The sequence below is a fragment of the Enhydra lutris genome, unplaced genomic scaffold (genome assembly GCF_002288905.1).
Source record: "Enhydra lutris kenyoni isolate GAN:26980312 unplaced genomic scaffold, ASM228890v2 scaffoldscaffold25, whole genome shotgun sequence".
Classification (NCBI taxonomy): Eukaryota; Metazoa; Chordata; class Mammalia; order Carnivora; family Mustelidae; genus Enhydra; species Enhydra lutris.
Window position 1 is genome coordinate 4,499,811 of NW_019154109.1, and position 26,248 is coordinate 4,526,058.

At 58.6% G+C, this 26,248-nt stretch overlaps 1 protein-coding gene across 4 annotated transcripts in view; it reads right to left on the reverse strand.

The window, feature by feature from the left end:
- Positions 1-289: 289 nt before the first annotated feature.
- Positions 290-26,248, reverse strand: part of LOC111151193 (kinesin family member 21B) — a 47,970-nt gene continuing 22,011 nt past the window's right edge. The window contains exons 13-35 of one of the 4 annotated variants that reach the window (XM_022508999.1): positions 25,776-25,893; positions 24,829-25,020; positions 22,849-23,048; positions 21,067-21,174; positions 20,506-20,574; positions 19,899-20,131; positions 19,382-19,529; positions 18,951-19,145; positions 18,748-18,849; positions 17,385-17,550; positions 17,132-17,183; positions 16,889-16,946; positions 15,985-16,190; positions 15,829-15,903; positions 14,078-14,191; positions 12,133-12,171; positions 10,044-10,180; positions 8,944-9,124; positions 7,614-7,778; positions 7,174-7,291; positions 6,227-6,397; positions 5,474-5,673; positions 290-4,342 (exon numbers count right to left, since the gene is read on the reverse strand). In XM_022508999.1, coding sequence (XP_022364707.1) covers positions 4,288-4,342; positions 5,474-5,673; positions 6,227-6,397; positions 7,174-7,291; positions 7,614-7,778; positions 8,944-9,124; positions 10,044-10,180; positions 12,133-12,171; positions 14,078-14,191; positions 15,829-15,903; positions 15,985-16,190; positions 16,889-16,946; positions 17,132-17,183; positions 17,385-17,550; positions 18,748-18,849; positions 18,951-19,145; positions 19,382-19,529; positions 19,899-20,131; positions 20,506-20,574; positions 21,067-21,174; positions 22,849-23,048; positions 24,829-25,020; positions 25,776-25,893 — 3,102 coding nt within the window. In that variant the 3' untranslated portion in view covers positions 290-4,287. Of the gene's footprint in view, positions 4,343-4,750; positions 5,674-6,226; positions 6,398-7,173; positions 7,292-7,613; positions 7,779-8,943; positions 9,125-10,043; positions 10,181-12,132; positions 12,172-14,077; positions 14,192-15,828; positions 15,904-15,984; positions 16,191-16,888; positions 16,947-17,131; positions 17,184-17,384; positions 17,551-18,747; positions 18,850-18,950; positions 19,146-19,381; positions 19,530-19,898; positions 20,132-20,505; positions 20,575-21,066; positions 21,175-22,848; positions 23,049-24,828; positions 25,021-25,775; positions 25,894-26,248 lie in introns of those variants that run through there. The other 3 variants (XM_022509001.1, XM_022508997.1, XM_022508998.1) reach the window with 3 other exon arrangements.

Sequence of the window (26,248 nt, forward strand, 5' to 3'; positions counted from 1 at the left end):
GCCTGAAATAGTGCTTGGAACACAGTGGGTGCTCATTAATTGCTGGGGCCCTCTTCCAGCTCACGTACCTGTCCCAGGAGATAGCAGAGAGTCTGCAGGGAAGGCAACACTCTCAACACAGCTTTCTCGTTGGGCAAGCCCCACACTCACAGCCCAGGAGAGTCCCCTCAGGCTGGGCCCAGCCCCAGAGGCCCACCCCACCCGCCCCAGCACCAAACCCCCCACCCCCACCCCAGAGAGGGGCCACCAGCCCAAAGCTGGCAGCTCTCAGGGGACACACCACGACAGATAATGGTCATTCGGGTTTTATTTATGACACCTTCTTAGAACAGACACATCCAGTCTAGGAATGGAAATGTACAGCATGAGGGCTTAAATAACTTTCATACACTATGTACAGTCACCGGCAGAGGTACAAAACATATTTACATCTTGTGCTATAGCCGCATAGCGAGGAGGGTGTAAGCCAAACGAGACCCTGCAGCCTGGGCTGGGGGTGATCCCTAGAAAAGAGCTGGTGGGCAGGGCGGGGCCCTTCACTTCAGGGGTCTTCTTGGAGTAGTTCCCACTTCCCTGCAAAGCCCTCGGGACAAGGGTTCAAAGAACTGGACTGGGTATGAGAAGGGTTGGGGGCTCGTTGGAGTGCTGGGGCTGGGCAGGGTGTGGGGACTAGAACGAAGATGCCATAGAAAACGGAATTTTCCTTGTCGATTCTGTCCTTGCACATAAGAGGGCAGTAAGGGATCCTGGGAGCCAGGAAAGTAGGGCCAGGCCCATGGAGGCCTGTGGGGCCACTGGCCAAACCCCAGCTCCTGAGGCTGGGCCAGGACGCTGGGCTAAGCTAAGAGAGCGGGAAGCAGTTTCCTGTTTGGGATGGCAAACAGACAGATGCCACACGTTCAGGCCCCGGGGGTGGGCAGGGAGAAATTCCCCCCTTCGCCGGGCAGGCCCTGCCCGCCCCCACATGATGGCGAAGATGCTGGGCTCAGGCTGGGGCTGGACACGCCAGGGGCTGTGCCCACACCCACCCCAGATTGCATCAGAAGATACCCCTGGGAGCTGGGCTGGTCTACATGAGGGGATAGAGCGGGCCACTTCTAACTCCATTGCCACAGTCTGCCCACGTCGCCACCACAGTGGGTGGCATGAGAAAGTCCCCACCACGGTCTTCCCTACAATGGCTTTGTGCTTTAGCTTGCCCTCTGCCTAGGTGACACCGCCCCAGGCGGGCAGCAGGGCTGGACAAGCGAGGGCTAGAGCTGTAGTGACGGGAGGGGGGTAGGGAAACCACTCCCAGATCCGCAGATGGCCCTTCCCAGACCCACTGGGGTACCCTGACCACCTCAAAGGCTTGGGTGTGCCTTTCCTCTTCCTTGGCAATCTCCAAAGGCAACTCCAGATGCTACCTTGGGGAACTGTGGCTGTCATGGAGGGATCGGCTACTCAAGTGACAGCAAACACTGAACTGATTAATACTTAGAATTCCAGGACTGTGCCCAGAAGGCCCACAGGCAGTCAGCTTCAAAAGCATTCGAGGGGGCTCAGCCCCGGGGACAGGGAATGTGGCTCTGGGCTCCTTAGGCTCAACAGGGCTGGGACCCAGCGTGGGCTCAGGCATTTAAAGACTTGGGGTGTGGGGTCGAGAGAGGGAGCTAACTCCTGGGCCTTCTGCTGTGGCTGGGCTGGCGTTGGCCCCGACTCAGGTCTGCAGATGGGCAAAGTAAGGAGTAGGACGAGCCCCCCAGAAGCAGGACAAGCCCTGGGCCGAGCCCTGGCCTGAGCGAGGAAATGCCCACGCAGATGCAGACATACAGTCTAACTGCGCACAGAACCAAGCTGGGTGAGCCCCTGGACCCAGGTCTGCCCAGGCCACCCACCACCAGCCCTGCTATTTGTGCTCAAACCACAACCATTTTGTGCTTCCAACCTTTAGGACGCTGGGGGCCTGCCCCCTGACTATGTACCTTGGACATCCCTGAAGGAGTGGACAGAGACTCCGAGCTCTTGGAGCACAGATTTCAGAAGGACTCAGGGCTCCCGAGGGACTTCAAGTTTAGAGTCAATGATAGTCGCCAGGACAGCAGAGCCGGCCTGCCATGAGGTAGCTGACCCAACAGAAACAGCAGGAAGTGGGCAATGCTGCTGAGCACCTCTCGCAGGCCCTAAGGTCATGTCTCGCGCAAGAATGGGCCTTTGCAGCTACAGTACCGTTCTGGGCTGGGGCCGCCCCGGCCCGTGGGGGCAGCACAGTCTTTTGTGTTTCTTCGGTTTGTAAACAGTCATGCAGATGGAGTCTTTCTTACAGGTTGCAAGGTTGAAGCTTTCTGATCAGGTGGGGAGAAGGATGGGAAGGGAAGAGGCGCCTGCTTCCACGTGGCTGAGGGAGCAGCCGGGGGCCCCCTGCACTGGCTGGAGGAGGAGGGACTTCCGGGGTGCAGGCGGACTGTCCCAGGCTCCAGGAGGCTGGTGTTCTGGGGTGGGCGCTTCTTGCACACACTAGCTTACCCAGACTCCACCACTGGGGCAGGCAGGGACCTCCCAGGACAGGGGGGGAAGCAGGGCTGGGGATTCAGGCTCTGCAGGGGTTTTTCCCTTTTGCTGCTAGGACGGCCTCCTCTGCCCAGTGTGCCCCACCAGGGCCGCACAGAGGGGGCTCTGATCGCCTGGCCAAATGCACAGGGTCACAGAGGACAAACACAGAGCTACCTCTGGAAGGTCTAAAAGTCACTGCATTATCTCCGGAGAGAGTCGGGGCTCCTGACTCCCAGACCGAGGAGAGGAAGCACAGGAGAAACCACTGTGGATAGGTTGGGGCGGAGGGAAGTCCCGGGACTCCTCCCAAGGTCGGGTCCTGTAAATTCAGAATTGCCCCAACAGGGGGCGCTGGAACACGGATTTAATCACATCCCCAGAGCCGTGAGCCCACAGCCCCAAGGCAAAAAGGAACTCAATGAATTTCTTCTTCGCTGCTAATCTAAAAGGGGAGGGCCTCTTGCCCCATGCCAGTTTTAAGGCAAGAAAACGTGTCTCCTGAATAACCAGAGAGAAAGAAGCCAGAAGAACTCCCGTCCCTGTCGGGGTGAAAACACAGGTGAGCTGGGGACGGGCTGGCCATCCTCACCATCCAAGCCACCCCCTGGTAGACACGATCCTCTGAGCTGCTTCCTACGTGGCCCACACAGGACTCTGGGAAGGGGGGTCCCTGGCCCTGGGCTGTGGGGTGGAGCTCCCCTGCCTTCTGGGAGCAGCGGGCACGGGACCCCGCTGGTGCAAAGACACATGTGGTGCCGCGGGCATGGCTGGTGTAAGGCTGCCCAGCATGGGGGCCAGGCCCCGGGGTGGAGGAAGGCACTGAAGCGTCAGGCGGCCTAGAGGTCAGGGGTGCACTAGAATGGTCCCTGGGGGTAAAGTTTGGGACGGGCCCGAGCTGCAAAGCGAACAGAGGAGGTGGCCCTGGAGGGCTGGTCGGGCGGATTCCCTTTGGGATTCCTGGCCCCCGAGTGCTGAGGAAAAGAACATTTGGGGGAGAAACTTCAAGTCAGTTTCCAGGAGGCAACCGCAAAAAAATAAAATAAAATAAAATAAATAGCGGAAGTATTTCTGACCATCTCCCCAGAGGAATTTTTCTAGCAGCTCTACCTTGGCCCCATTGGAAAGGGACCCCAAGGGATGGCCGGGGTCAACAACGGGAAATGGCTGTTGGTGGCCAAGGGGCTAAGGGTCAGCTGCAGGGACCAGCTGCCAACACCTGGTTTCCATGGTTACCTGAGGACTATCATTTTGGGCTCAGAGGCAGGTGCAGTGGCTCCAGAGGATGGATTAGGGGACAGAATGGGAGGCCTGTTCATCGGGGGGCACGGCAGGGGCTGGGGCTGCTTTGCCTCCCCCTATAGGCCCCCATGACTGGGCCAGAGGTTAAGGAAGGGCTCGGCCAGCTCAGCAGGAGAGAATGTGGCCAGAGGGAGGGCAAGGGGAGCCCGAGGGGCTGCAGGGAGAGAGATGAGACGGGAAAATGCCCTTTGGCTTCACAGCTTAAATTCCTCCTCAGCCTCTCTCTCTCCCGCAAGAGGCAAGGGGAATAGTATCCTGTAGGAAGGTCAAGGGAGAGGCAGGAGAGCAGGAGAGGGGCCATACCCGAGGCCCACACCCTCTGTCCCCAGGGCAGTTGGCCCCGTCAGACCACAGCTTCCCTTCTGTGCTGTCCAGGCTGCCGGTGGGGGGGGGGGGGCGCGGGGGTCTGGGGGCCGTCCTCGGAAAGGCAGCTGGGGTGAGCTCAGCTGCGTGCTCCTAGGGTGGCCCGCGGGGTAACCGCCGCACGCTCCAGAACTTCACCGTCAGGTCGCTGGGGTGGAGGACAGAGAGGGACTGGTCAGCTCTTGAAGCGGGCCAGGCTGGCAACCCCCAAAGTAAAGCATGGGCCGGCTTCTCCAAACTCCCCACATGAGGTTGGGGCCCAGGGGCAAGCATCGCCAAGGAGGAGGGCAGACTGCAGGGGCGGAGGGGTGGATGCTGGGCAGAGGGAGAGGGCCTGGGGTCTCCAAGTCCCCAACAGAATTCTCCTTGTGGGTGTTCGTTGGTGTTGTTTTGTTTGGCCCAGGCCTGGGTTCTCCCCCTCTGCCTTCTGCCACCTGGTGCCCCTCTCCTGGGGTCTGCCCCACTAGTCATGCTCGGAGGAGGGTGGGAGAAGAGCGGCAGGCGGGGTGTTCACTCCGGGCCAGGCAGGGCGTGAAGGGAGAGTAGGAAGGAGGAGTAAAACAATCTCATACCGTTGAGAAGCAGCTCAGACCGAAGTGGAGAAAGAGAGGGAAGAGGAAAGAGGGGCGAGTGACAGAGGAGGCGGGAGGGGAGGGTCAGGGCAGGGTGGTGGCTCGGCCCTTTATGGCCAGGACTCGGCGAGGAAGGCAGGGGGTGAGTCCGGGGACGTAATTCCACACCTTTACCCGGCAGTCACTGTTGGGGGAGAGAGGTAGAGAGGCAGAGAGGAGAGACAGGAGGAGATGGGGAGGGAGAGAGGGGAGAGAAGGGACATGGTCGGACGTGAAGGAAAAAGACGAGACCCCTCTGAGGAGCTCCCCGGTGGGACAGAGGCCTGGGCATCCCCTGGATGGGGACCAGAGCTGGGGCAGGAGAGAGGCGGGTCCGGGGTGGGGGGGGGGTGGCAGACAGCGGCTCTGTGGTCTGACATATGTGGATGGGAGTAAAGACAGCCGGGGTGGGGGCTGCTGTGGGAGGGGTAGGAAAGGCTTGAAGACAAGTGGGTGAGTCCTGACCTGGGGCCCAGCACCTTCCTGCTCCCCTGCCCCTGGTGGGCACTCCGGGAGGGCTAGCAGAGGCTAGCAAGCACCGTGGGGGTCTGCTCCGGGAACCGAGTCTGTTGGGACAACCGCAGGGGCTCCGAGGCCCCCCATCTTGCCCTGCCCACACCAGGGAGAGGGGCGGGGAGCGCACGCAGACCTCTTTGCCTGGCACCCACCTGGAAGCAGTGAAGATGTGCTTGGTGTTGGTGCAGATGGCATTGATGGGGCTGTCGTGGCCCCTGATCTCACCAATGGGCGTGAAGTTGTCCACATTCCAGACCTTGATGACGCCCGCACGGCAGGCGCTCAGCAGCATGGGGCGGCCCGGGACAAAGGCCAGGGCACACACCCAGTCCTTGTGTGCATTGGGAATTTGCTGCGGGAGGAGCAGAGCCAGTGAGGCTTGGGGGCAGTGCTGAGGGGGGAGAAGCCCGCAGAATGGGAAGAAGCTGGCAGAGGACACTGCGGTCACCGGGCTCCCCTCTGCCTGTGGGGTCCCTGGCCAGGCAAGCTAGCAGCCCTGTCCAGGAGGTGGGCTGGGTGAGCCTATGCTGGGGATTGTAGGGGCCCCAAGATAGGTCCTTTGGCCTCCCACTCCAAAGCAAACCTAAGATCCGGCACTGGTGGAGAAACCTTCAGCCCTCTCAGGGGTAAACGCTCCAAGAAAGGGAACACAGTGAGTGGCTGAGCTTTCAAGTCAAACCTAGGGGCTAAGAGCAGCCCCTTTCTTAAAAGCAGCTGTACACAGGAGAGTGGAGGACAGGGAGGAGTAGAGGACAGGGGAGGCAGGGGAGTGGACACAAAGGGGAAGAGGGTGGAGAACAGGCAGGCTGGGGGAGCTCCGGCCCAAGACCCTAGGTCCCCAAGGCCCTGCCTGGACTGGGGAATGGCCTCACCCTAGCCCACCCCTCCCCTTTCGCCCACTGCACCTGAATGAGCTCCTGCTGCTCTAGGTCCCACTTCTTGATGCCATTATCCCGGGAGCCACTGAATAGGACATCTCCCTGGATGGCAAGACACTCGATACCGTCATAGTGTGGGGGTTCAAAGTTGTGCGTGGGACCAATGGTGCCCGTCACACACTCACCCAACTCGAACATCTGTGGGAAGAAAGACCGGTAGGGCACGCCAGGAGCACCCACCCAATCTCACACAGCACGGTGGTCCCCAGGAGCCGGCAGACCCAGTGGCCCTGGGGGAGAGGAGCTTCCCCAGCAGGAGAGGGCTGCTGGAGGGGCACCGCTTCTTACAGGGATAGAGGACATTGAAGGCGTGGGTCTTGACCCTTCCCAAGGGGACTGGGGCAGACTGGGTTAATAGGTGAACGCAGGGGGTGACCCCACAGCTCAACAAGCAGCTCTTATGGAGAAAGGTGGGTTTGGGGTGTGAACCTCCTTTTCGATTTCTTTTATTTTTAAATTAATATAATATTACTTGCCCTTGGAATAAAAACATGATCATACCAACCACCCTCTGCTTCCCAGTTTCTGACTGTGTACCCACGGTGTGCAATGACATAATTGGCGAGCAAACAAAAGTAGCGTTGTTTGCTATCCTTTGTGTTCTGTTCGCATTTTCTTAGTTCGGTAGACGCACTACAGCCTGTTCCATGGCTTTTCCCTAACCGACGGGACTGCTATTCCAGCCTTAGGCATCTGGGTCACTTTCAATTCCGCACCACTTACAAAATAGCGCTGCGTCTACTTTCTGCACACACCTCCTTGCCTCTTTGGGGTGATTTCTTCAGCATAAATCCCCAGCGGTCTCATTATTTTTCATGAGGGCTCGCAAGGCCCCAGAGGGAAGGGGTGGGGGAGGACAGGAGGAATGCAGAGAATGCTCCCCACCCCCACCAGAGGGAGGCCTTCTCAGGTACCTTCACGTAGTGGTCCTTGGAGCCGGTCACCACCAGGTCGTGCTGGCTGGCGGTCTGGGTGACGGTCAGGCACATCACAGGGCCGATGTGGCCAGTCAGCTTGCCAACCGGCTGGAACCTGTAATGGACAGAAGCCCGCCAGTTGGGGGGACACGGATCAGAGGGAACCCTGGTTTGTGGGGGCTAGTGGGGAAGTCTGCCCTGGAGTGAGTTGGTCCGGCCAGGGCACTCTCCCTCCCTCAATGCAAGACCAAGAACCTAGACATCAGCTGCCCGGTGTCCTGGGGGCCTCGGAGGACAAGGATCCCGTATCTCAGAGCAGAGACCCGAGCCCAGCAGCAGGTGGGAATAGAGCAGCACAGGGTTCTGCCAGCCCCAATGGGTGGTGCCCACAGTAAAGACCCAGGGGCCCTCCACGGCGTGCCCCACATCCCCCTGACCTGCTCAGCTCCCAGATGCGGACGGCGTTGCCCGAGGCAGCATACAGCATGGTGCCTGAGGGGCTGAGGGCGATCTGGTTGATCTGATGCTCCCCCTGAGCACTGGTGATGGCACGGGTGGAAGCGGCGGCACAGGCGTCCCCAGAGGTCACCTGGCCAGAGGACCTGCCGCGAGCGAGGAAGGCAAGGTCAGAGATCAAAGCGGTCCATCCACACAGGCCAGGAAAGCTCTCAAACCTCACTCAGACCAGGCCTAATACCACAGCTCTTCCAGGAAGCCTCCTCTGGCTGATGGAGGGGAGCCAAACTCCTCCTGGAAGTTTCTGGTCTGACGAGGGAGAGACCAAGGGTGGTAGCACCTCTCCGCAGCCAGCAGAAAAGTCTCTGTCCCTGAACGGGGCTTGTGGAAGCCACTTAATCTCTCTGAGTCCCAGTTTCCTCCTCTGTAGAGAGAGGTGATTACACCCATTCCGTTTACTCCGCTTCTTCAGTTGTTTTTTTTTTTTTTAATAAAAGACTATTTTTTTTAGAGCAGTTACAGGATCACAGCAAAACTGAAGGGGATGGTTTCCCCTATCGCCCTGCCCCCCACATGCACAGCTCCCCCATCATCATCCCCAGCAGAGGGGAGCCTTTGTTACAGTGGTGAGCCCACCCTGACACAGCATCGTCACCACGGGCCACAGGCGACACGAGGACACGCTCATGCCGGACGCTCCGTGGGTCTGGACCAACGCATGGTGACCCACATGCACCAGTACAGTCTCAGGGAGCTTCGCCGCCCTCGGAATCCTGTGTTTACTCTCTTTTAAGGATCAAGTTAAAGAACGGACAATGGTTTATAACGGCGGTGCCAGGACGAAGCACGGCTCCCGCTGGGACAGTTTGGTTCTGCAGGGGCCCTCGTCTCACTTCCGTCTCCCACATGTCTGTCAGCCTGAGACCGTCAGGGGCAGGGCTGAGAAAAGGCTTGGGTGGCCCACTGACACAGACAGGTGGCCAGCGCGGCGGCGGTCAGCCAACAGCCACCTGCTGTCCCCACGCAGGTTCCCAGCTCCCCGTCTGGGCTCACAGGGGGATACCCGGCTCAGCCCAGGGCCTGGGAGGCTGAGATGGAGCACGGGGGCCAAGCAGGCCAAAGACGCACCCAGGCTGCTGCCCCAGACTCTGTACCCCATCCCAGGGACCCCCACCTCGTCCCTCAGAGTCAGGTCGAGTCCCCTAAGGGCCTCTGCACTCATGTGGCCGGACCGGGCTCTACTGAGTAGGTCACGTGGGCTGGGCATGGGTACCCAGCCCACCACCGAGGGCCAGCTCGGGGAGTACCTACGTGAGGGTCCGGATGCACTTGGCCGAGTCCCGGATGTCCCACACCTTGATGTAAGAGGCAGACACGGAGAACACAAGCCCGGAGTGGCTACAGTACTTGAGGGACACCACGTTGTTGGGGTGGCCCTTCAGGGCCGCAATCTCCTGGCCTGTGACCAAGTTCCACATCTTACAGCTGCGGTCTGCGGGAGGCAGGGAGAGAGCCACGGGGACAACAGACGCCGATCATCAGGGGCCCATAACACACGCTCCCCCGACAGGGGCTGTGGCGGGTGGGGGAGACAGTCCAGAGACATCGAGGGGGAGGGGCCTCATGTCTGAGGGACAGGAAGATGCGCCCAGACCAGCTCTATTGAGTGCTGCGTGTGTGTGCGGAGAGACTCAGGAGAGGAGCTGGTCGGAGCTTCAGACCTGGGTTTCTCAAGCAAACTCCGCAGACACCAGAGTTCTCTGCGTGTATTGCCAAGGTACCTGGGCTAAAATGAAATTCTTCAGCTTCTGCTGTCTGTTCCTACAACTGCTAATAGCTGACAAAATTAAGGAACAAGTGGCAAGCACCTTTGAGGGTGAGAATCTGGAATCAATCAACCACACCCAGAATGACAGTTAGCCCCCTCTCGCCCTGCAAATAAAGATATAGTTGTCTTTCCAGTAGCATGTCTACTGTAGAGCTGTCCTTTCTGCTGGTCAAATTTTTCTGATTTTGTTGCTGAGACTAAGTAATCATGACTTTGAGGGGTCATAGGGATATCTTAGCTGGAAGTGCTGGGGTAGACATCGGTGGAGGGTAGTAGTGTTGTGGGACTGGGATGAGCAGACAAGATGGGGAACCTGAAAAGACTTCCTGAAGTTTCTGAGGAAGGTTTGGAAGGAAGTGCTGGATGGAGACCAGGGTCAGCTATGAGGGAAGGCTTGGTTGGGGGTACCCAAGATAGGAAGCCGTAAGCCAAAGTAAGAGACATGAGACAAGGTAGTAGACAAGCTGAGCCCACATCCTCAACTCATGGGGGCTCTGGGATTTCATCTTCACAGCCCACTCTGGCACGGGAAGCAGGGATGGGTGAGACCCTAATCTTACTGGCCAGTCTGGGTTCCACCCACCTTTGGATCCTGTGAACAGTAGCTCGTCTGTGGCGTCCAGGCAGAGGATGGGCCTGGTGTGGCCCTCGGCCATTGAGACACACTGCAGTGGGGCTGTCCTCGCACCCTTGGCTCCTCCAACGGGGGTGATGACGCCCCTTCCCAGGAGAGAGGGAGAAAGGGTGCACCTGTCAGCCAGGGAGACTGAGGCCAGGCTGAGCAAGGTACGCAGGTAAGAGGGGGACAGAACCGACAGGGGACTAGGGCAGATGAAGGCAACCCCTGAGACTCAAGCTCAATGCCGTTGATGTCTGAGAGCTGGGGACAGTCTGTGGGGGCGGGGAGGGCTGGTCTGTACGAGAACCTGTCAGTCACCGCCCTGAGCACATCCAGGGGAGCGAGCCGTGGGCAGGAAGGAGGAGACATGGACACTGCCCAGGGGGAGCTCCCGTCTGATGCCTGCCTGACCCAGATCCCTAGGCCTAAATGTGCGCAGGCCCCAGAGGCCCGAGGGCTAGAAAGGGGCCGCACGCTGCTTCAGTTAACCCAGGGTGCAGCGAGGGGTGCGGGGCGCGGTGGTGCTTAGGCTGTCCACCTCCCAGCACCTCAGTGGTGCCGAGACAGCCCTCTGTCAGCAACTTCTTCCGGGGCCGGCCCCTCCCAAGCAGAGACACACACGTTCACTCCCACCCACCCTCAAGCCCCTTTGGGACCTGCAGAGTCAGACCTGTGACTGTCACTTACAAAGGCCAAAATCCCTCTAGGGGGCCCCAGCTCAGCTCTGAGTTAGGGATGTCCAGGGTCCCTGGGGAATGCACCTGGGGAAGCAGCACCTCACTTCCCATCCACAGTCTGGGAGGGAGCACGAGCACCCCCTCGGCAGGCGGGAGCATGTTGTTAAAAGCCAGCCTCCTGGAGGTTCTGGAGAGTGATCTTTTCTGAGTGAGCGTCTTTGGGAATGAGGCCCTGACTGAATTATGTGCAGGTCTGAAAATATGTTCTAGTTCCTTCCCAAAGACAATGCTGTTCCTCCCAGTGATGCTATGTGGCCCACGGTCTGCTAAAATGAGCCGTGTTCCAGCCATAGTGCCTTTCACGGCCCCCATGCACGCAGCCACGGCCCCCATGCACGCAGCCACGCCCCCTGCGAGGACGGCAGTCAGAGGCCAGCTGCCAGACAGGTGTCACAAGTGACCAGCCCCCAAGCTGGCCCAGCTCCCTGCTTTCAACCCTGGTTTGGGCCCAGCTGTGTGGCTGTGGAAAGAGCCCAGACCATTGTGGGAAGTATGTCACCAGGATAACCCTCGTCACTGAGAGAGGCCGGGAGGCTGGCTAGCTTCTGGTCATGGCAAAGCCTTGCCCCCCGCAGGCAGGCTTGCAGGCCAGGAGGCGCGGTGAGCAGGGGGCGCTCTGGGCGAGCTGGAGGGAGCTCAGAGCCTAGTGCTGACCACCGGCCCGTCAGGAGCTCAGGCCCACCAGGTCCCAGGAAGTGCTCCTTGTTGTGTGGTGCTGTGCTGGGGGGGGCTGGGGAAACTGTCCCCTGGTCACCCCAAAAGCTGGGAAGGGAGGAGGTCTCCTGGCAGTCCTGGGCCATATGCCAGGAGGTGTGGGCAGCAGGCTCCCTTCGTGCTCCTTTCAGAGGAGCTGAAAAGCACACCTCACCGGGCACAAGCTGAGCAAATCACAGGGATGCTGGAGACAGCCACCAACACCCGGCTAGCTGGGCCCTGCAGGCCCCAGGGCTGTCTGCACCCCTGCCCCTCCCCCAAGCCCTCAGCAGCACTCAGTCCCAGCCCCAGCCCACCCCAGGCTCCCAGGCTTTCCCCGTGCCTGCCCAGGAGACAAGGAGAGAACAGCGCCTGTGGCAAGCAAATATGCCCCCCTCCCCAAGCCCCCAGCTCCAGCCGGGCCTGGCCAGTATGAGGCCATGCAGCGACCCTGAGAGGGAGGAACCACGGGTGGAGGGGGGTAGGGGGGAGGCAGGCCAGGGAGGAGGGCTGCATGCTGAGGACTGGGGTGTGCAGGCGGGAGGGCGGTGCAGCAAAAGGCAGAAAGGGGAGAGTAGAGAGTGAGAGCTGGGGAGCCAACACGGGAGACATTCTGTGTGTACCTCAGGACCTCCGACAAAGAGGAGTCGCTGTCATCAGACCTGGGGAGGGCAGAAAATTAGCTGGATTAGGGGAGAGAGGAAAACACACGAAGGGATGGCAGAGGCAGCAGCAGCGTGGGGGGTCAGAGGGCAGGTTATGCTCTTCAAGGGCAGCGGGGAGAGGCAGGGGTCAGGGCGCTAAGGGACAGCAGGAGAGGAGGTGGGGAGGGGCGGGCCGCCGGCGGGGGGGGGGTCCCTCTGCTACCAGGGCAGGAGTGAGGAGGGGACCATGGGAGCTGTGGGAGTGCCAGCCCCACACTCTGGAGAGACATCTCAGTTTGTGGGCCGTTTGCTGGTTCCAAGCCCCTGGCTGCCCCATTGTACGAGCGAGGGACTCTCTGCCTTGCCCCGGCAATGCTCCTCCATGCCTGAGGCCAGATGAAGCCATGCTTGCTGCTACCTCTCCCTGGGAGTTGGCCTCTTGCAGCGATTCTTCAGGGACTTACTAATTCACAAAGCCCACTGCCCCAGCGAACCCACTGGGGCTATACCTAGGAGCCGGGCCTGCACCACACATGGGCCCCAAGACCTAGCCCACCGGATAGGACTAAGGTCTGCAAGACCACCAGGCTGGAAGGGCCCGAGTCCCACGTCAGTGCTTCTGGAAAAGGGGCCTATTGATTGCAAATGTGTGGTGGGGAGGCAGCGCCCCGGCTGGTGTGGTCCAGGTTTGGTACCCGCCTCCCGAAATGGGAACTGAGCCAAGGCGGGTCTGGGGAAGGAGCAGTATTTTGACCCAACAAGGGGTTTTCTGTGGGGAAGGGCTGATGTCAAGTGCCAGGTGCAGGAACTAGCACTTTCTAGCCTGGGCTCCCCGGAACAACAGCACTGCGCCCCTCCTCCCTGCCAGGCTGGAGAAGCTTTTAGGGAGCCAAGAGAGGAGCCCCTCTCAGAGGCTTTAGAGATGGGAGAAGCCAGAGGGGGGTCCAGAGTGTAGGAAGCATGGAGAAGGGCACACGAAGGCTAGGATCCCCCCCAACCTAGAGCAGAGTCCCACTGTTTGGAACATATGATGGAGCATGTCAGAAGCCCTGGGTTCTGGGGGCGCCTGGCTGGCTCAGTTGGTTGGGCGACTGTCTTCAGCTCAGGTCATGATCCTGGAGTCCCGGGATCGAGTCCTGCATTGGGTTCTCTGCTCAGCAGGGAGTCTGCTTCTCCTGTTGACCTCTCTCCTCTCATTCTCTCTCTTTCCCTCTCAAATACATAAGTAAAATCTTAAAAAAAAAAAAAAAAAAAAAAGCAGCAGCGGCAGCAGCCCCGGGGTCTGGGCCCAAGTCCTCCACTCTCTACATGAATATCTTCAGGCCTCTCTAAGCTTCGTTTCCTTTTCTGTGAAACAGGGAAAACAGTTCTCACGGCTGATCTGTGGTCCACATGAATCACACATACGAAAACCCCCTAAATGCGGGACCACCCTTCGCCCTGGCCATACTTGCCAGAGTCCCAGTGGCCCCACCGGAGCTGTATTTATAGCTGGGCTGAACCTGCCGCAGGAAGGCAATTGGGGGGTCCCTTTCCACAGGGACAGAAGGGCCCCTGGGCCTCGTCTGAGCATGGGCAGCAGGGAGGGGGTGGCTGAAGTTCAAGAAAGGGGCTTTAGCAAGTGTCAGCGGAGGAGGACTCAAGGCGCAGTGAGTGAGTCTCCACAGGGGGCCGGATCTGCACGCACAGCCCAGCTGACTGCCCCCCCATCCCCGTGGCCTCCGTCTTGCCCTCTCCTGAGGTCACAGCATGCTGGGGGAAAGGAAGGGTCCGCGGTTAGAACAGAAAGGGCAGAGATGCCCGGAGGAGCTCCAGAGCCTCATCTCTTGGAGGGGCTGGGACAGCATGGTTCAGGAGCTGCCCGGCTGCCCCGGACCCGCCTGCGGCAAGGACCAGCCCTTCCCCGGCCTGCCCTGGCTCTTACTTGTCCAGTGCTGAGCCTTGGCTCTGATTACTGGTGAGACGAGAGAAGACGTTCCGGTCGTTGCGGGGTCGAGTAGGAGGGGACGAGGGGGGCGTGAATCCCACATCCGTGGACCTGGGGAGCGGGGACAGAGCGGCATCTGTCAGTGAGCACAGCCCAGGCTCACAGCTTCCAGCACCACCTTCTGTCCCGTTTGGAAGGCCCGCAGGGCGGGGCTGGCTGTGCAGTGATCCCAGAGCCCAGCAGCCCGCCCGTCATCATTATTCATGGATGCCATGCTTGGGAATTCACCTGCTCGTTACAGTGTATTAGTGACCTCAAATGAGCTCTCGCACTGCTGTGGGGGTCATTCCCAGACATCAAGCAGAGCAGCAAAAAATCCAAGTCCCCACGTGTTCCCAGTGGAGGTCAAATGAGGCGCTTCTCTGCCTGCCTGTGGCCTTTCCTGTGGTCTATTTAGGGCCATGTTTTTTGCATTTTTGTGCTTTTCGTTGGTGATTCATGGTTTAAAACGCCCCCAAAGCATAGTGCCGACAGGCTGCCTGACACGTGTCTAAGCACAGGCAGGCTGTGCTGTGTCTTACGGAGAAAATACACATGTTACACAAGCTTCATTCAGGGGGAGTTATGATGCTGTTGGTTACAAGTTCAATGTTAAGGAACCAACAATATGTATTAATTAAGCTGCCTTTAAACAGAAACATACATGAAGCAAAGGTCTGTGTTGATTGGCTGATGAAATATTGTGACCAGAAGCTGTCAGGAACCCAACCCCGCATTTCCCCAGGAGCAGAGGCTGACTCAGTGTTCACGGTGCTTGGAAGAACTTAAGTGAATCAAGGGGAATACGGAGGATTCACCCTGTCGTCAGGGGAGAGTCGAAGACTACTGCTCTGCCCCATTCCAGCAGCGGAACAACCCTCTCTTTGGAAAGTTGTCATCAGCTTTGGTCTAAACCCTCCCTTCCTTTGAAGAGTCTTCATGAGTTCGGCCTAAGTCCCTTGGACTGCCACCTAAGTGTGTTCTCGGAATGCACAGGTGAAGGGATGGTTACCACCCATCCACCTACCTGCCAAAGGCCCCACCACAAGCCACTGGCATGGGCATCTGCTCAGGCTTTGGACAGACGGGAAGGCTGGGAGCCTGAGCAAGTGCTCCAGTCACCTACCAGGTCGGGTGGCAAGAGGTCATCTTGATCCACTGCCCTGCTACTACCTAGTTGTGGGACCTGGAGAAAGCCATCAGACCTCTCCGAAAATCAGTGCATGGACCAGACGACCCTGGGAGGCAGGTGATCTGGAGATCACCTGGTGACCTGTAGAAGCTCTGCGGGTCCCAGACCAATTAGAGACTTGTCCACTGTTTTGCAATCATCTCCCGGTTTTTCTTTAAACATCTACGCAACTCTCACATGACAAGACCTTAGAAAGGGCTGAGACCTCCCAAGGAGTCCTGGTCATGAAAATGAGCTGAAGCACATCAGGACAATGACTGCAGAGCCACCAACATTGAGCCCGCATCAGCCAACTGGCAGCGGGCTTAGCCATCCAGTTCAAGGTGCTTATGGAGATTATGTTTGCTAAGCCCATGCCTGGTAGGATGGGGAAGGGACTATTAGGGGCAGCGGAATGACTTAGTGAGATTGGCCCAGATTCAAGTATGCATGACGACCTCCAGAGTAGACCATCACAGTGACTCACACACCCCACGACGGCCGGGACTCTGGTGCAGGTTCAGAAATGTGCTCTCACCTAATGGGCTGCCCTCGGTCATACGACTTCCTTCGGGTAAGAGGGGATGTCTCCGTGCCTCGAGACTGCCGGGGACTAGAACAGAAGGGTCCCGTGAGGCCCAGACCTGACTCCTTGCCCACCCTGCTGACCCATACCCCTGGCTCCCCTCCTTACAAAGTACTGCCTCTGCTGGGCAGGCTGATGGTGCGCGAGACCTTGTCCCGGTAGTATGGGTCTCGGACGGAGAGGCCGACTCCATCCTCTTTGATCTCAACAAGGGAGGCCAGGGACTTGGTGATGTTCTTGGTGGAGCTATCCAGCGGGGGACCCAGGCACTCAGCTGACACAGCCTTCATTTGGGCAGACAGTTTGGGCTCACCCTGGGAATGGAAGGACTGGGGTGAACCAACTTGCCCAAACATAAAGGGGGGGCTGGGAGAATTCTAACGAAGGAAATAATGCCTCTTGGCCTACGGTAGAACCACCAATGGAAGAGCCAGGTGAGTAGCACCCAGAGACCCTCTCTCAAGGCTTCTAGAGAAGCCAAAGCACTAAATGGGTTTTACGGCCCTTATCCAGACTCTGCACATACAGAATGCCCAGGATGACCTCTTTGCTCGTCACCACCGAATCAGCTCATCCAAAAAACTATGCACAATTCATTGTTCCCTGTATGCAGCTCCCCCCTTCTCTGTTTAATAAATCCTGTTTCTTAGTTCAGACTAGTAACTGATCCCTCGTTTGTGGGTGCTGATTCCCATACTGTTGAATCAGTAATCTGCATGGAGAATAACTGAAGGTCTAATCTTAGTCTTTGACCCAGAGCATAAGGCAGAGTCTTAGGCAGGAATGGGGAGATTTTTGAAAGCAGGGCCTCTGGCTCCGGTGACATCACTGAGCAGTGACTCCAGCCACTTCTTCCACCTTCCACCCACCTCAAAAAGAATGGGTTGTAACCAGTTACACATCTGGGGACCTCCCAATTCCTCCCAGCTGGAGGCAATACTGAGTCAGGGCTGGGGGGGTGAGGGCAGAGCCACAGGAAGGGGAGACCAGGCCCTGAGGCAGTGGCGCTCACCTTGAACTTGAAATCATCATGGCTGGTGGAACCTTTCATGGTAAATGACTGGGAGAAACTAAGGAAGAAACAGAGGGAGTTCAGGCTCCTGAGAGCCTACACACTGGCTCTCTGAGCCTTAGGCCCTGGGTTCCAAAGAGCCCCCAAATAGGCCTAGCCCTGGGACCCTATGGCAACCCGCCCCCCAACCAGCCCCAGGTTCATGCTGTGAGCCAACCGCTCCCTCCCAACTTAGAAACTCACCTCCCCTCAGAGAACTCGGAGATCTCCTCATCCGTGCTGGCGTAGCCGTTCTCTGTGGGAGGAGAGGAGGGTTGAGAGGCCCCAACAGAGTGAGGGGAGGGGGGATGGCCTCCCTCCCATATCTCATCCAGTGGCATCAGACTGGGGCTCCTGAGGGAGTTCTGGGGGCGGTGAGGGTCCCCCCCCGGGGGTTGGAGCTAGGCCGCACTGGGAGAATGCCGGAGCTTCGAGGCCTCGCCCACAGCCGCCCTACCCTGTTGCACGTTGTTGATGAGGGCCTGCAGCTCGGGGTGCGCCTCCGCCTTCTCTCGCAGGGCGTCCAGGAGCAGGTGGTTCTGAGAGGAGCCTGCTATGTCGGTCTGCCTCAGCCGCCCCTCCAGCAGCCGGATCTGGGCCTCCTTCTGTGCCACTTGCAGCCCCTGCGCGCAGGGAGACAGGCCTGTGTTTACCCTCCCCAGCCTGGAATCCTGGGGACCCTCATCACCACCCTCACACAGTCTGCTCCCAAGACACCACAGGGGGTGCCCCGCCCGGACATCAGCCCTGTGCCTGCCCCTGAGTCGGACTAACTCCCCGACATCACCCGCGTGCCTGCCCCAGACCAGAGACGCACCACTCCCCTCCTTAACTTTACTCACATCCACAGGTTGGTGGAGGTTGCCTTAGGCTACACTTCTTGTTATGGGCTGAACTATGTCCCCACCCTCCCAAATTCCTATGTTGACCCTCTAACCCCCAGTACCCCGGCACGTGACTATATTTGGAGACAGGGTCTTGAGAGAGGTAATTATGTTAAAATGGGGTTCTTAGAGTGGGCCCCAATCCCCTATCACCGGTGGCCTTAGAAGAAGTCAGGACGCAGGCACACATAGAGGGAACACAGCATGAAGCAGGAAGGGAGTCCTTTTACAAGCCAAGGAGAAAGGCCTCAGAGGCAACTAGTCCTGCTGGCACCCTTAACTGTGGACTTCCAGCTCAGAACCGAGAAAATCAGTCTGTGCTGTTTGGTGCCCCGGTCTGTGGTACTTCATCAAGCAGCCCCCCAGGAACTCAGTCCCCTGTAACCTGGAGGAGAGCTGGGAGCTTCCCGCAGACAGGGGACGTCTCCCCGGCCCCTCGCCAGAGTTACGCTGCGTGGATACTGGGCGGTGTCTGTCCTCAAAGACCACAGGCCCCAGCAGGAAGGTGGCCCATCCTCCAGCCAGCTCTCTGTTGGGGACAGAGCCCATCTAATGGGAACGGGGGCTTTCTGCTTCCCACTGCCCCAGCCCTGGCATACAAACTTCTCCCAACACACCCGAGCCCTGCTGGGGATGCGCCTCGACCAGGCATGAGGGTCACTTCTAAGGGAGGGCCTGCTTTGTGACCGGCATTGTGCCAAGCCCCAAGCACGCATCACCTTGTGAAAGGCACACAGCAAACCAGGAGCTTGGTGCTGTCCTTGCCCCAGTTTTAGAGCTTGGGAATCAGAGGTTGGGAGTGAAGCAGCTTGCTCTAGCCTGTAAGTGATGGGTCAGGATCCAGGCCTGTGTACCGCCCCACAAGGGGGGGATGACAGAGATGCTGTGACTGCAGCTCCCACGCCGCCCCCCCGCCCAGGAGAGCAGCTGGCCCACCTTGTCGATGGATGCCTTGAGGAAGTTGTCCAGCAGGAGGCGGGCTTCGGCCAGGGAGCAGGAGCTGATGACCACGGATGTGTCTGTGGAGTCCAGCTCCTCCTAAGATGGAGAGGCAGAGACCCCCTGTCACCGAGACTGCCCCCAACCCCCCGCGTCTCTCCTGCCTCTTCCCCGGCCACCGGGCCAGGCCCCGTGGGCACCTTGGTCTCCTCCAGCTGCACGATGGTGGCCTGGCAGTCGGTGATGCTGTCGTTGATATAGTCGATGTTGGCCGCCAGCACCTCGATCTCCTCAGCCAGCTCCTGCAGGCCCTTCTCCTCCTCCGGGCTCTCAGCCTGCAGCCGTTCCCGCTTCCTCCGCAGCGCCTCCTGCAGGAGGAACAGCTCCTCCCTTTTCTGCAGGGAGGGTGATGGAAAAGCTTCAGGTTCGCTGCTGCCCAGCTCCACCCACTGTTCCCTTCAGGCCGGGTCCCTGGGTCCCCCCTGCACCTCTGGATTCCAAAGCAGGCACAAGGAGTGGGTGGAAAGGGGATGAGGCAGTCTGATGAGCCAGAGCCATCAGAAGTGGCAGAGGAGGGGAGATGGGAAGGAAGCAGAGGCAGGAGCCCCGGGACCCCTGTGCTCAGGCCCACCTTGATGAGCCGCTCCATGTCAGCCTCTAGGTTGACAATGGTCATCCTCTGCATGACGATGTCAATAATCCTCCGTTCCAGGGACTGCCACTTGAGCCTTGCAGCCTTACTGAAGCTCTGGCTGGCCCCCTTCTTCTGGAACTTCTTTCTGGGAGACAGATGCAAAGGGAATTGGTTGGGAGGGCTCCCTTTTATAAAGTTTTCTTTCTCTTTCAGGTTTTCTGTATGTATTTGGTCATTTAACACTGTTAATAACATGTTCTTTTGGAGGGAAATGCATTTTTAAAATCATCTTGTTGTATTTTATCATTTTTTTTCAGCATAACAAGTGTACTCTTTAATCCCTATTCCTTATTTCCCCAACACCCTACCCACCTGGTTAGGAGCACACTCAAGCTCTGTAACTCCACGGGCACCCCTGCACCCCCCAGCCCCGTAGGTGACATCTGTGGGGACCCATCACAGGACCCCATGTCCCCCAGGCTCTCCTCCCCCTAGCCCTGACCGTCCACCTCACCTAGCAGGGCGGGTGCCGTTGACAGCAGGTGCAGGGTGGTCCCCCAAGAAGTGGTTGATTTGGCGGTTCCACTGGCGCACGATGCTGGAGACGGAGCGGGCCCCTGATTCAGCCTCAGATGATGTGGTGCTGGCTGACACCTCAGCCCCGGAGTCCAGCATGGGAGGCTTCAGTCCCGCACGCCCCGCCACCCGCTCGGACATGGGCTTGGCCAGACGCCTCAGTGCAGAAACCTGGGGCAGAGAACAGAGGAACCCAGTGGGGGGGGCGTGGCTCTGGACTGGGGGTTGCCGGATAGGATGAATCCAGGGGGAGGCTCTGTCCTTGCCTGAGCTGGGGGCTGAGAGACAGCCAAGGGCTCTCTGATGTGAAATGAACACGAGAGACTTCTACCTTTCTCATTAAGGTCTCAGGCCTCTGGGACCGGAGCCTGCAGCCTACCTTCATGCCTCAGCCCTCTTGTTGAGTAAGGCCCTTGTGACGGGCCTCACGTGGGCTCTGCTCCCCTGTGTGTGCTGAGTGACAAGGGAGAGCCAGAGCCACCGGTGGGATTGTCCCCTCCCGACTCCAGAAGAACTCAGGAGAAAGGGAGCCATGTCTCGCTCACCTCCTGGGTTTTCCTCCTCAGGACAATTTCCTGCTGCCGCTTCTGGGACTCGAGCGCTCGGATCTGAAACTATGGGTGAGGGAAGGGAGTTGGCGTCCACACTTGGGCCTCACGGCCTGGTCTGCCCAGCTCTGTAGGCAAAAGCCTGGCTTTTGGGCGGATTCTCGTTTAGCCTGAATTTATTGATCATATGTGACCCCAAGTCTGGCCCCCATTGCAGAGGTCACCACGCAAACCGTTCTCTGGGAGCAGGAAATTCCCTCAAGATCTCATCCACACCATGACAGGGAACCCGTGACCAGCGGGCTCAGGGACAGGAGTTGCACAGTCCCAGCTCTGGCTTGCTGGTGACCCTGGGCAAGGGCCTGCCCTCTCTGGGGCTCAAGTCTCCCCACCCCCCACCCTGCACTAGAGGGGGCGGACCAGGAGCCCGCTGTGCAGGTTCCCTCCCATGCTAGGCTGCGTCCTGCTGCAAGTGTGACTGTTACTGCTCAGGGTCATGGGAGCCGAGAGGCAGCCAGGCACACAGGGAGGTAGCAGTCCCCAAGGGCTGCCCCTCACCTCCTGTCGTCGCTGTTCCTTCTTGAGCTGAGCAATCTCCCGGTTCCTCTTAGTCTCCACCAGCCGCCGCCGCTGCTGCTCCTCACGCATTTGCTTCATCAAGGCCACCTGGGACAGGCAGGGGTGGTGGGGGTGAGGCGCGCTGGGCAGTGGGGACCCACACCCTCCAGGGAGGCCTGGCTCTGAGGATGCTGGGCAGGGGCGACAGCCTGCCAGGCCCCTGGCTTGGGGCTCAGGGGTCTGGAGTGAGGGGTCTGCTCCCACTCCTCCATGCGAGCTGAAGCTGCCAAGTGCCTGGGCGCCCTGCTGGAAGGAGTGGCCTTCCTGCCAGCCCAGCTGTGCAGGTGTGACCACTCTGCAAAGTTTAACCCTGACCCCCACTTTCAAATGTCACGGCCCCCAGGGGCCTCCTCCCTGAGCCACCATCCTGGGTTTGGCCGATCAAGGACCAGCCTGGGGATGCTCGAGGCAGCACTGTCCTCTGTCCCATGGATAGCTGAGCAGGAGACAGGGAGGAGGTGAGAGTCCAAGCCACATTCTAGGGCCAGGCTCGCAGTCACAATAAAAGCCACCACCATTTATCAAAAACATGCTACACACCAAGCATTGTTCTTGTGACAGTCACATGAGTGAGGCATTACCATTCTCGTTTTATAAACAAGGAAATGAACCTCAGAGAGAAAAATGACTTAGAGTTATAAAGCTGGGCATGAACGGTCAGACTTTTGGCCCAGGTCATTTTGCCCCTGTCCCTAGTCTAGCTCTTACTATAGCCCATGGAAGACAGCATGCCAGTTCAGAGCAAAACCAGTGATCAAGCATAGGAATTCTGGAACCTGGAGTCGTCAGAGCTGTGGCAAAGGCACAGAGAACACCCTTGGTGTAGCCTGAGACAACTTGACCAGCTAGAGAGCCGTGTACCTGGGGTCCCCTCCCGCCACGTCCTGGGGCCTGAAGCATGACAGTGCAGTGTACACAGGGTTTTAGACACTTTCCAAGCAACAGGGAAATGAGAGTCACGCGGAGGTCGGTCCTTCTGCCACTGAGGCCTCAGACATGACCAGAAATATCACCAGCCTGCCCTGCCCTGAGGACAGTCTTGAGAGGAAATGGCCTGAGAGGGAGGGAGGCAAGGCTCTAAAGGGGCTGGGGGGAGGGGGGGTTGGCTTCTCTCTCAGAGAGCAGGCTCTGCAGGGGTGAATCTACAGAGAGGAGGAGGGCTTGCTGCTGCTGGGTCTTCAGGGTCCAGAATGAGTATTTTCCCCAAGGATGGGCACAAGCAGGGCAGCCCAAGCCTGACCCGAGATGGTGGTATCTGCTGGGGTCAGGGGTCAGAGGCTTCCTGGGGAGAAGCTGTGTCCCCCAGATGGAGAGCCAACCGCCCAAAGTCGCATGCCTCCCTTTCCCATGCACAAAATGGGAATAATAACCGGACCTCCTTCATGAGGTTCTCCTCAGGACTTTAGTACCTACACTCATGCACATTAGGCGACTAGCCTAGAGGCTGGCCACAGTCAGCATGCGAACAGTGGTGATTACTGTTATTATTAGACGCAGGGCCCCCCACCGCCCCCCTGCCCCGTCCCCGCCCCCGCGAGAGGCCTCAACAGGTCCTAAGGCCGCCTGGCCACAACTGTAGTGCACCTTCCTACCACGGGGGGCAATGTTGAGCAGCACCCCCGGAGCTCCTCCCCTGCCCCTCTACTGGAGAGAGGGCTCCTCCTGGGGGAGGCGCCGGGCTCAGAGGACAGTGTCATCCTGGGCCACCCCCTCATCGCCTACCTTGGCCTTCTTCATCTCGGCCACCTCGGCCTGCAACTTCTTCAGCTCCCTCTCATAGCGGGACTGGTTCTTGAGCAGCCGCGCGTGCTCCTTCTGCGCGGCCTGGAGCTTCTGCAGGTCCCGGTTCATCTCCCGCAGCCGCTTCTCGTAATCCGCCTTGATCTTGTTGGCCTTCTCCTCGGTGTAGCACTCCATGGTGCCTGAGAGCGGCAAGAGGCGGCTGTCAGTGCCACGCGTGCCCAGGTGTTCTAAGCTTCGAGATCAGGGGGTGTGTGGCAGGAGGGGGAGCCTGAGCGCTAGTCTCCCCGCAGGACCGTGAGCAGGTCGCACCCTCTGTGTGCCTGTTTCTTATTTACACAATGAGAGGATCAGGCTCCCCTTCCTGCTCTGACATTGTATTGGACTTTGAGCGGGGTGTTTTCATCTCAAGATCCACGAGCCCCTGGTCAACAGCTTCCTGTGAGGGTCCTGTGGGCCACCCCTGCTGGCTGGGTTGGGACCCATGACTGCAGGAAAGGGCCAGGCCAGTGGGAAGGAAAGAGCTGTAAGCAGACAGTGATGCAGGCCAGAGCAGAAGGAATAGGCAGATTCTCTATCCCTGACCTTTGCTATCTGAAATGCCAACAGGCGTCTCCATGGAGATGTGTGGCAGACATCTCCGACTTAACAGGCACAAAACCAGACTCCCAATCGCCGTCTCCGTCACCCCAGCAGGCTCCCCTGTCTCCACAGATGTCACCACCACATTTCCAGAAGCTCGTAGACTGGAGACATCCTTGGATCCCCTTACACCCTCCACCCAGTCAATCAACAAAACCTTTTGTCTCTACCTTCCAAATGTATCCAGAACGGGACCACTCCTCACCACCTCTGGCCTAAATCCTCTTTCACCAGGATCTTTTCTTTTCTTTTTTAAAACTTTTTCCCTAATCAATCACCAGGATCTTGGTTAACACTTTTCTAACTGCACTCACACCACCACTTGCATTCATCCCCCTACCGAGCAGCCAGGCTCCTCCCCACCCCCACATGCTTTTAAAAGCTGCATCACATCCCTCTCTCAAAACTCCACACCTTCCCGTCTCCCTCAGAGAAGAAAGCGATGTCCTTATAATGATGGGCGTGACTGGTCCTCTAGTTCTTCCATTACCCCCCCCCCCTTCCTCCTTTCCCCTTTCACTGTGTTCCAGCTGCCTGCCCCTGACCACTCCACCAACCTGCCAAGTACACTCCTGCCTCCCAGGCTCAGCATCTTCTCTGCCTGCAGTGCTCAGCCTGTGCTCCCTCTCCCTGAACCTTCTCTCACGTCCTTTGGGTCGCCTCACATGTCACCTTCTCCGCAACACGCTCTTTATAAGACATCACGCCACTCTCCGCCACACCTTGTCCCCTGTTCTCCCTCCCTGCTGTTTTTTTTTTTTTAAGGCACTGATCCCCATGGGGCATGTCACAGACTCTGCTCATTTATCTTATTTATGTGTCTCTCTCCATCAGAGCATCCCTGTCATGAGACAAGGAGTTTGCTCACCTCAGTGTCTCTAGTGCCTGGAATAAGGTCAGCTCTGTAAGACCGGGTTGACAAATGTTTGCTGAGTCAGTAAATGAATGAAACAGTGATTGGATGAATGTGCTAAAGAGCAAGTGTAAAGAAGATCAAATGGGACGAGTTAGTTTGTAAATGGTTTTAAAGGAGAATACTCAAGGTACTGAATGTAGAAAAGCAGCGGCGGGGCGTCACGCCCATGTGCCTAGGGAAATAAAGAATTCTAATACTTAAGATGCTAATAATACTTAAGATGTAAAATGTAGCATAGAAGTGGGCTTAGACATAGACATTGTTGACAGTGGGTCAGAGGACCAGAGTCCAAGCATCAGAGGACCAGGGAAATCCCCAAAGTGCCAGCTGCCGGGGCTTGTGACAGCGGAGGGCCCTCAGGGGAAAGCGACGGCCCGGGGAGGGCGGGGAGGAGGGGTCCTCACTGAGGTTCTGCAGCACACGGTCGCGCTCCAGCTGTGTGTCCCGGATCTTGTTCTGAAGCAGAATCAGCTTCTCCTCGTACTGGTGCTTCAGGGTCTGCAGCCGCCGCTGGCTGTTCTCCAGCTCATCGATCAGCTTCTGCTTGATCTCAATCTCACACGTCAGGTCGGCCAGGTCGGCCTGGAAGTTCACCTCTGTGGGGCAGAGACAGGCTCAATCCAGCGCCCAGGGCTTAGGGTGGGAGCGGGGCGCTGGGGGCTTTCCGTTGGTCAGCCACAGCTGACTGACCAGTGACCGGAGGCTGGAGGCAATGGTAAGTCCCACGGTGGGTAAGGGCTGCCAGGTGGGGCGACACATGAGAAGACTGGCCTCAGGAACTGGAGGCTGGCCCAGGAGCTGGCAGGGGTTGTCTAGGCATCCCACCACCCCTGCTGTGCCCCAGAGGCCAATGTCTACCTGCCGTAGATGGTATGGGACCCAGCCTAGGGGGAGGAGGGCTGTGGGTCAGAAATGGTGGCAGGGCGGAAGGGACAGGGCAGGTGCCCCCATTCAGAGGAGTGGGTTTCAGCAGCATTCAAGGCCCGGCTCTGCACCTGCCACACTGGGGAAAGTCACTAGACTTCTCTGGGATTGGGGGAGCTCCAAATACCTATGCACAGGGTTGTAGAGAGAACGGAAAACCCCAGGCCACGTGGCCGACGATGAGCACTGCCGTCCGTATCACCACTGTTGGTGGTGGTGGTGTCATGACTGGGAGTCCCGGGCCCTGGACGTCCACATTCTTTGAGAACGCAAATAAGGCCTGAACCAGCCAAGGGGCATGTGGCTCAGGGTCTTGTAACTGGAAGGTCTGAGCTGTTGCTCTGGGCCCAGTGCTGACTGACAGCCCGCCCCGGGCACCTGCCACTTGGCGTGTCACCTCCCCCTGCCCTGGCCTGGGCACACGCACCCTTCTCATCAGGGTCCGAGTCCGAGTCCACCAGGCTCTCCTCACTGCCCGAGTCCTCGTCTTCATCCTCACGGCCCTCCTCTTCCTCACAGCCACTCTCGTCTCGCTCTTCCTCCTCCTGGGCACCAAGCACCATTAGGGGCGGCCAGTGGGCCCTCCTCACTCAGGCTGGGCCTGGCCTCAGGGAGGCGAGCCCAGAAGCAGAGGGAGTCTGGGCAAGGCCTCAGGTGTGTCAAGAGGGTAGGGTACGGGGCAGTCAGGGCCCCTTGTGCCCACTTCCAGTCCCAAAAGAGTAACCGCCTGACTCCCCCAGTAGCCAGGGCAAAGCCGCTCTGGGACAGCAGCCCTCCCAGCCTCACCCATTTGGGATGAGGTGGGGGAACTGAGGGGTGGACATCACCACGACCACAAGTCAGCCACACTGGAGGCAGACCTAAGTCCCTCCCCTGCCCTGCCAAGGTGGTCATGGGGCT